The 10059-nt window shown below is 43.9% G+C and overlaps 1 protein-coding gene across 1 annotated transcript; it reads right to left on the bottom strand.

Annotated features, from left to right (window-relative positions):
* Positions 1-2359: 2359 nt before the first annotated feature.
* On the bottom strand, positions 2360-2833 carry GGACT (gamma-glutamylamine cyclotransferase). Its single transcript, XM_010010715.1, has one exon. The coding sequence runs from the start codon at positions 2831-2833 to the stop codon at positions 2360-2362; it is 474 nt and encodes a 157-aa protein (XP_010009017.1).
* Between the last annotated feature and the right edge of the window lie 7226 nt (positions 2834-10059).

Genomic DNA, 10059 nt, shown 5'->3' with positions numbered 1-10059 from the left:
GCTCTTACTGAAGACTGTACGAAGAACTAGAACTGTTCATAATACAATTGCTGAAAGAGCTGTATATCCAGTACGGGCCTAGAGAGGAGGAAGATTGAAGAGACTTAAATGGACTGAGAGGGCCGGTGACTCGGTCAGAACAGGTAAGAAGACATGGGGTTTTTTTCACTCCTTGCTCAGGAGCTCCATGCCACAGGATAATGAAGATACCAGAAGTTTACTGGGTTTGAACCAATGTTTGTTAGTGTGTGGTTAAGAAAGGCTCTTTCTTCTGTTAATTGATTTAGCTCAGTAATTCAGCAGCTGCAGCTCACTAGATGCAGTGATACCTCTGCAATCCCTGCACACTGTAAGCATCGTCTCTGACCCTGTGCTGTTGTCTAGGCCTCCACTGCTGCCCATGCTGGGCCAGCACACTGGGCTGCTCCTGCCTTTGGTCTCAACGCCTATGGCTTTTTTTTTAACATACATCCTTAACCTCTAGGGCCTGCTCTCATTTTCTTGCCTAGGATGTGCAGAGTCATTCTACTTCCCAGAGAAACTCCCTCTGGCCAGAGGCGCCTGGGCTTTCCCAGAAGGACAAAACCAGACTGTGACAGGGCTGGTGACTTACATTTAACCAGGAATGTTTGTGATTCTGCTTCACAATTCTGATTGAAGAGGCATCTTGCATATTATTGAGACACTGCGAACAATACCACACGGCCAAGGGGGAATAACGTAGTGCAGGGACTTGCTTTGTTAGTTTACAAAACCCATCAAGGTGAGTAAGGAGAGTGAGTAGTACCTGTCCTTCAGGAAAATTAATGCTTTTGCAGTTGGAGAAACTGAGGCAGACACCCTGCAGATCTTCCTACCAATCTCCTTAATTCCACCTTGCCCTTTCCAAAAGGGAGCACAGTTCAGCTGCTGCAGGCTGCCCTAAACAAAAAACAAGTATTGCAAAGAGACACAAGTCTTGTACTTTAAAGTTGCTTAAGTTGTTACTGCAGCAAGACAAGCTTTTTGTCTGTTAGATAAATGAGATGCAGCGGTGCATCCTACTGATAAAGTTTAGGCTGATTCCTCACCCTGGACCTCCTCTGCCCATCACAGGGCTACTGGCAGTCAAGCAAAAGTACCATAGTGTTCTTAATGGTATCCTTAGTACATTTCATTGTACTTTGGCTCACTGCATGGCATACATTCCCTGCTCACATCCTTTTGGCAGCTTTGTATGTTCTACAATCTGTATGTACCAAACACTGCAGTTGAAGGAAAATACAAGGCACAGGAGCGTAACAACAGAAAGCTACGATTTCCCCAGATTGTACAGAAACCAGCACAGTTGGTTGGGTCAGGGGGATAATAGTCATCTTTCCATCTATTTTTCTTTCCCCTCTTTAAATGTTGCAGGTCCTTTGGATGTTTTATATCATGTACAGAAAATCTTTCCCTCGATAGGAAATGCAGTTTGCATATGGTTGCAAGTAAGTTCTGAATTAAAGTGCTTGGCAAAAAGTCACCTTGATAGTTAAGTGCCCGCAACAGCTGCATCTGCTATAGTGTGATGGGCAGCTGAAAACAGGTTTGCTTTTCCTGATCCCCAACACCCCTCCACCACCCCACCTCCCCCAACCCTACAGTCACTCTGAACTGAAATGGTACTTAAAAGGTTTAGAATGCTAAATTCAAAATGATTTTAAATGTAATTCTCTTATCCTCTCTTAGTATTTCTTCACAGTACCTTATAAAACTAAGCATGTTTTAAAAATACTCCTTTCCAGTTCAGAAAAACATTGCAATACAGAGTAAGAATAGTCTTTAAATTTTCTCTTTTTCTCCAGCCATTTCATGTTTGTCTTGAAGTGCATAGTACCTATATTGTCATCTCTCCCGGTTTACATTCAATAACCTACTAAACACCATTACAAGTCAATATTAAACATGAGTTGTGCTTTAGTTTGCTTGCAGACATGACTTTTTAAAGTCAGTTTCAGCTATTAGTGCAGTCGTATCATTATTCCACCCACCTTGGAGAACTACACAAGAACATTTGTCAATGCACTGATACAAAAGGGGGGGGGGAGGAATTGAGAAAACAATTACACCCCAAAACCGATGTGCACAGATAGTTATTTTACACCTCATGCTAACCCAGTTACTCGCAGGTTAGTGGTGGTGAGGAGGATGCCGGGGAGGAGTCCCCATCTGTGGGCCTACAAGACTTCAACACTAGCGCCAAGGCTCCCAGGCTGGGAAGGTTACAAGAGATCCTGCATTTTAACAAAAAGGTATTACAGCTTTCCTGGAAAGGTTACCGATCAACACGTGCTTAGTACTATGTCTTCGGCCAGGCTGCGTCACCTCCCTCTGGTGTCTAATCCCGGCTTTCGCGTAGGACATAGGAGAGGCCGTGTTTCCCTGAGGAGTCGTAACTGTCATGGTAGGGGAGGCCGACCCACTCGGGCGGGTATGTCGTTGTGCTGTACACAAAGCACTCTACGACACCCTCGGCAGCTGCCCGCGCCTCGCCCACACCACCCTTCCCTTCCCACTCCACCACCTCGATTCTCATCAGGGTACGCTGGTACATGTCTGGGCAGCCTTCGAACTCATCCAGGAACTGCAGCATCTGGTCGTCAACCGAGTAAATCTCCCCAGCAACGTGGTGTCCTGTTCCCGGGATGTTCAGCATGTAAGGAATGTTGTATTTGCCTGCAATCACCAGCGGGTACTTCTCCACCGTGCGGCCCCATCCTTGGAATTTCGCTAGCCCCTTGGCTGTGTTGATCATGTGCTTGTAGTTGGGCTGGCCCTTCTTAAGCGTGCCGTAGACGAAGACACGAGCCATTGCACCTGCAAAAGCAGCTGAAAGACAAAGGTGAATGTTACCCACATGGCCTCTTTGGCCAACGTTCTGGAGAACCTCACCCACACAAAGACACATTGCACACACAAAGACTGTTTGGGTGTGTGCAAAGGGGGACTTGTAGTCCTACACCACATTTAAATATCATACTAAATTCTAGTATCTCTTGAAACTTTTCAGTCAAGAACTGTACTAGTGAGAAACAGATACCAGGGGCAAGTCAACCTTTCCGTTCTTTGCTGTAATCAAATTACAGCCCATGGTTCGTGTTAAGGAATCCCCAACATCAGCCAATGCATTCCTGAGCCTTGGTAAACCTCTAAACCTTTCTTCGTTTTTCTCTCTCTCACCATGATGGAGCTGTGCTGCAGCAAGTGTGTAATGCTCAGCAACACCCAAAATCAAGTGTAACCTGGAGTTTAAATGGGATAAAAGGCTGGCTTTACTGAAAGGTAAAGGGGGGAAAAGATACCTTCATAGATCCTGGGTTATTTTTCATGCTGTGCTCCATTTATCCCCCACCATTTCTGTAGGGCAGAGATAGTTCTCGCACTGTTTGATGGTTTCCTATGTTTTGCCCTCCATCACTGACTACTGTGCAGAGCTGCCTCACTCGCAGCCAGCTGGCTGGGCCAGACACCCAACAGCAGAGGAGCACCTCCACTTCCTTTTGGAAAGAGGCTCACTGAACAATGTATTTTAAGTTCAAAAATCTTTAAAAAACAGACTGGAAGAAAGTTAATCTATTTCTTCCTATGTGCTCCTATTTTAGTAAACTGTTAGATCAGGTCAGGTATCCAAAAGGATACATTGCTGGCCAAGAGAGTGTCATTGAAAATCCTCAGTAGCAAAGCAATTTCCCCCTTGGTGAAGTAAACAGGTTTTCTTTGTAACAGAATAGTTTTGCAAGCAAAAATGGTGTGTGCGTTTATTTACTGGCAAACTGCTTTCACTTCAGGAAAAAAGACTGCACTGATTTTCCCCCTGTATTTTATCAGATATTCTTCAGTGTAATTTATCCTTCATGACATAAACAAGGTTTTTTTGGACACAGCTCATTCCCTCACAATAAAAAGAACATTAATATTCAGTCCGTTTGACTCCCTTTTATAAGAAAAATCATTACCTTTCAGATTGTGTTTTGAATAACAAACACAGATCCTTCAGGAAGAAACTTGTCCCAGTGGGGATTGAGGAAGGATCAGAGTTAAGCACTGAAACATGCAATTAATTCCCATTAGGGGATTAGGGCACTCGTGTTCACTTTGAATCAGAAAAATGAATTGTGAATTAAATTGTTCACTACCAAGAGGTTACTTGTCAGAGTTAATAAGTTAAAAAATAAAAAGGGAAACCTAAAATGTACATAAAAAGCTCAATAGCTAGTGGTGCATCTGTAAGAAAAAGATACGCTGCATTTCCATTAAACAAAAGCTCCATCCCTACTGTAAAGCTGGAGATAAGCTTCCAAAAAGTTTACAGGAGTGTTGCTACTCCTGAAATTGGTGAGAACGAAGTACGATTTCTGATGGTGCAGCAGATCGCTATTTGGAAATGTCACTGATTTAAAGAGACAACTTACCATCCTAGGGCAGGACCCACAAAATTCACCACCACCTAAAAAGAACTTATTAACCCCAGTTTGGATCAGTGTTTCTGATTTAGCATTCAAATAGGTGAATTCAGCAGGCAGTACAAATGGAGATGGGGTGGCAGTCTGATGTTTCAGCCACAGTCACTGTAAAGCCACAAGGCTGAGGTGCCAGGAGAGCTGTGGCTTTGCAGGCAGGCAACTGCTGAGCTCTCTGTCACACTGCTGTGGTACACAGCGGCCTGGTTGCTCAAACGGGATGGGCTGGATGCAAGGACTTCTATTAAAAACCCAAAAACGCCACAAAGCCAAACCCAGCCAACCCTGGCTGAGGAGGGATTGAAATAAACGTGGTAAAAACACTTTCTGAACGCCACTTCATATAAATTAGACATACAGAGTTTTCTGTGCAATAAATCTGGTCTGCTGTGTGCCGCGTATTGCCTTGCAGAAAGGCTGTTAGATGTATTAGCATCATTTCCAGCACTCACGTATCATGGGCTTTCAAAAAATTTTTAGCCACCTTGTGGCAGGAGAGTAAAGAGCAGAATTTTATGAGGGTCATTTCACAGACTTCCACTAAGCAGCTGAAAAGAGCTATAGATGGCATCCCTTTGCTGAATCACCAACAAGAAGCTGCCTTTTCCCACTTAATCCAGTTTGACACTTCTCACCTATGCTAAACCACCTAAGAGGAGAAGAAAATCCACCAAAAACTAAACGAAACCCACTCCCAGACTGTATACTGACTATTAGCTGCTAGGACAGAACAAACCCATTCAGAAGGTACTTTCATAAAATATTCATGCCAGAATCATTAAAATGTAATGGCATAGGGAAATGCAAGTGAAATATGTATGTCATCTCTCTAAACTGTTTCTTTTAGCTATGAAAGGCAACTTGCCAAAGTGCTCACAGATCAATTACTAGTTGCTTCCTTACACGAAAGACAAATAAAGTGACTATTTCAGGACCATGCAGGTGCGAGGTGCTGTTGGGTGAAAAGTGGCTCATAACCAATACCAATCACAAGCCTGGGATGCTGCTTGTGGTGGTAGGGCTGCATCACTGTACCCACATCTGTCCTTGCCTATTGTTGTGAGTTTTAGGTCAGGGCTTTAGTTTTCCCTCTTGAGGCCCAACAGCTCCAGCGTGGTAAGAGAGGGATTGGCAGCCATGGGGCCAGTCACCAGCTCAGTCAACGTGCACTCGCAGATGAAGCTGAGCTGCTGCAACCAGGCTCCTTGCTCCCAGGCTGTGCCTAAAACAAGACCTCTCTTCCCAAGCAGCAGCAGCTTTGACAAAAAACATCCTTTCACCACAAGTTACGGGACACCACAAGCTTCTTTTGAAAATAAAACAAGAAATAGGACATGCACTATGCTGGCTCCAGGGCTGTTTGTGATCATGGTAACAGTGGCTTTGAGTTTTATTTTGTTGAAACTTTTTTTCCCCAACTCAGAAAGTATCCATTTCTCTTGCTCCATACAGTAACATTATTTTCCCTTGAGAAAAATTCTCTGCATTGGCTCAGTGACCAGATATAGTTACACATTAATTCTTCAGAAGTTTCTTAAAACTGTAGGAAACAGGTGAAAAAACAAAACGCCTTGAACTTTAAACTTGAGCCCAGTCTGTTTGAATGAAGCAAGTTTTAAGGTCACTCTTCACTCAATGCTAACTTTCAAGAAGGACTAACATGCCAGAGAGGACTCCTGGGACCGCATCCTGTTGGTCCTTTGATGCTTTCATTTTGTTGCTTGCTATTTTCTTTATAGCACAGACAAGGGCTTCCTGCCCGGGCCGACCCCTTTCCAACCTTGCTGAATACCTCGGAAAAAGTTTATGGCAAGACACCTTTCTTACATTAACCACAGAGGCACCAGCAAAACGATGGCTCCTTTGAAATCAAGAGGTTATGTCTCCTCACAGCAGTTGTCCGCTCAGAAACTGTGAGGTGCTGGTTTGTGAAAATAAACAAGATATTAGAGAAACCAGTGCCATGCTGGATGCTACCGGGCACTATCTAAAACATCACTTAAGCTACTTTACAGATACTTTTAGTTTCACCCTTGGATAGTTTACATCCCCAAGCCAACAAACATGCCTGCGCTTAGGCTGAAGTATCTTGGAGTACCTGCCAGGAGGTAGAGTGAGGATGCCCTCCCTTTGGACAAGCATGAATCACAATGCTCCTTATGTGCCTCACACCCACTCGTCATCACAGCAAATATTTGCCTTTTGTCTATTTGAAAACACTTCAAATCACTTTCAACTCTATTACATAGAGAAACTTCATTAGACTAATTTTTACTACAATCAGAAAGAGTTTCATTCCCAAAGCGACTGTTAGGAGCAGCTCCAGAGGTAAAACCACCAGGTGAACATGCAGAACACACTGCTAAGACTGATTAAGAGACTAAATTTCTAGACAGTGCAGAGACGGAAGAGGATTGCCAACACATCAGGAGGACAAGAAAAGGCGGATGAAGAAAATGGAAAGTCAATGGATGTGGACAAATTGAGATGGGGGGTGGGAAGTTGTCCTCCCAAGAGAATATTATATCAGTATTATTAAGTATTGACTAGTTTGTCCTAATACTGTCTGAGTCTCAGACAGAATATTGTATCAAGGTCTTGCTACCACAATTCAGAAACCTGTGGATTACAAAAGTAGTTAGAAAGAGCTCAGGACAGAGCACTGAGTGCAGGACTGTTCTTTGGGGGCACAGACTGAACAAGCAGGAGCTTAAAAACAGCAGCTGAGGAGATGAGGCATAATCACCTACACACATATAAAGGTTTCATAGAAGAGACAGTGGTCAACAGCAGATACCTCAGGAAAAGCACAAGAACAGGGCAAGGTGACAGTGACGCATTTCTAGATTTAGGACAGATCCTTCCTAAGCCAGAGGTGATGAGCACTGTGGTGCATAAAGGCCTTTTCCTTGCAAACCACATGCAACAGCAGCAGCACACAGCAGGCAGCCCCACACACATGCATGAGATACAAATTGCTTTGGGGTTTTCCCTACCACCTCCTTGCTTCATCTGATGGCTCTTCCTCCCAGTCAGGAGTCTCTGTACACACTGTAAGTGCCACCAGATATCTTTCAGCTCTTGCTCTCTTCTAGGCTGATGAATCCATGTATATTTAACAGAATTGAAACACTACTTACACAATCATCTTTGCCACCTCTACCTCTAACTTTTCTGGTTCTCGTATAGTTTTTTTGAGATAGGGAAGCTAGAACTGAAACATTTGAGAATGGATAAACCATGGATTTCGACAGGGATATAAATCATGTCTCATGTTTTGTTCACACTCCTTACCCCCAGTGCATTTAATGAGTGCTACGGAGCAGTGGACTGATGTTTCATAAGAACACAGTAATACCTCAAGCATTCTATCCTTGAGTGGCAACTGGGTTGTGAAATGTTTACTGAAAATCCGAATTTGTTGAAGCCTTGCAAACTGGAACTCTTGAAAAACAGGTATTTGTTCAAAGTATCATGGATGCTACAGTTAATCTTGCCTTAGGGGAAAGGTAGCACATTAGATGGCTTCTCAAAATCCCACTCAGCATGGTGGATCCTTATGATGCTATTTCAAGTATGACACAAATTAAATGACATAGATAGAAATGTCTCATCTTTGCACTTTTAGCTTAGATGCTTAAACTGTTGTATCTACACAAAAGGAAAAAAAAAAAACCACAAAACCAGCCAAAAATGAAGCATTAACAGTAAATGCCAGATTGCTGTTACAGAAAAAAAAAGGTAGAACACAACTTCTGATAGGGCAGCCCTGCTATGCCAGCCCTGTTCCCGGTACCGCTTTGGATGCCACCGTGAATTTGAAGTGGTTTCCATCATTAACATGCGGATCATAGCCCAGTATTTCAAACCGCCGACATCCTGAAACTCAGGACACAGCCTGCAGCTTGGATGGGTTCCCCTCAAGGTCAGCACACTGATTTACATGCCAATACCCGGAGCGGTCAGTTCGCTGTTTTGGACTAAGAAGAGCATCCCGGCCTGTGGAACACAGCAAACACTTTGAGTACCTAAGCTTGGGAATGTGTTTTTCTACACTGAAAAGATGGTGAGAGAGGCAGGGAAGAGAGAAAAGATGGGAACTTGTGCGAGACTGTGAGGGGCCTTTCCACTAGGGAAGCAGGGGAACGGCCACACAGTGATGCTCTGTGAGGAGGGGAGAGATGCCCAGGTCATGGCACAGCATCGTCCCCTCATCCTGCAAGAGTGCAACTGAGCCTGGAAAGGAGATGTTAAACAAAACCCATCATTCAGCAACAGCAGTGTCCCACCAGCAGGAGCCTGTAGCTCTGGAGGCCATCTTATGACTTTGCTCAGTTAGTGTGGAGATGCCACAGCACGGGGCTGCTGGTGAGATGTGCTCTGCCCAGAAGACACCCTGCAGCCCCGTGAGTGCCTGGTGGTGCCTCTCAGGCAGCTGGACACCACAACTGAATAGCAGAAGGCTGCTCCAGCCAGTGGGTCCACAGATGCTGGATGAGATGAAGTGCCAGAGCCTTGGAGCACTGTGCAGAGGGCTGCAAAATGATGCTCCTCAAACCTTGCCAAAAAAACCCCCAAAACCAAAATCCGGGTGCAATCTGGGAACAGCGTCACATAACCCTGTGCTACGTTTTCTCCAGAAACCACCTACCTACCCCAGCATGGACCAGCCACTGAAACATAAACCTTTGACCAGTGACAGAAATGAAGCATCAGGAGACCTAATTTTTTTCAGCCCACAGGCCAAGGAAAGGCAATTCATACACATCTACAACATCCATATACACACACAGGATTTTCCACACAGAAGTGCTTTGCTTGTGAAGTGTTAGCGGCCCACAGAAAAGGAGAGGTGAAAGTTATAACCAGCTGTACTGAAGGAACCACCAGATTTAAACACAAACGGTATTTTAAATACTCAACCAGGAAGGGTACAGACAGCATGGGGCAATGGCCAAGCACGTTCACTTAGAAGGAGGGTCATAAAAATGTTGTGAGGTTCAGAAGGGTAGTGTATAATAAGGTGTATCTATGCTCATAGAAGATATACTAACATTAATGACTTTTTTTATGTGCACATATGCTGTTAGGTAGCAATGGAAGGAGAGGCCCTTCTTGACATTTGGAGGACCACAGCTGAGATTACTAAGGGTGCAAAAAAGGGAAAGTAGAGTATTCACATAATATTAAAGGAGAATTGTAGACTCAGTGGTTTGTGGTTACAGCTCTGCAGCAAGTCAAGTTGCTGGTCTGGAGACGCCATTGGGAAAAGAGTGGAAAATGTGTAAAGACAAAGAATCAGCAGAACTTCTTTCTGTAATACGTGGAAGTATTTTCCTTTCTCTTTAATTATTCTTAATTTATTTATTAAGTCAAGTTTTTTTAAAGCTAAGAAATGAATTATGGGGGTTTTGTCCCCTCCTCCCCCACCTCCTCTTTTTTTTTTTAAAGAAGGGAGGCTTATACCATACTTTCAGTCTATGAATCAAATTTGTGGAAAAGCATAATACTTAACATGTGACATACCAGTTACAAAACAAATCAGCTCAAAAGGCAGCCCAAGGAAGTAGCTGAGTCA

The sequence above is a fragment of the Nestor notabilis genome, unplaced genomic scaffold (assembly GCF_000696875.1).
Source record: "Nestor notabilis isolate BGI_N333 unplaced genomic scaffold, ASM69687v1 scaffold5403, whole genome shotgun sequence".
NCBI lineage: Eukaryota > Metazoa > Chordata > Aves > Psittaciformes > Psittacidae > Nestor > Nestor notabilis.
This window is presented reverse-complemented; position numbering and strand designations above follow the sequence as displayed.

Coding starts and splice junctions, on each gene's coding strand:
- GGACT (XM_010010715.1), bottom strand. CDS start 2,833: ATGGCTCGTGTCTTCGTCTACGGCACGCTTAAGAAGGGCCAGCCCAAC.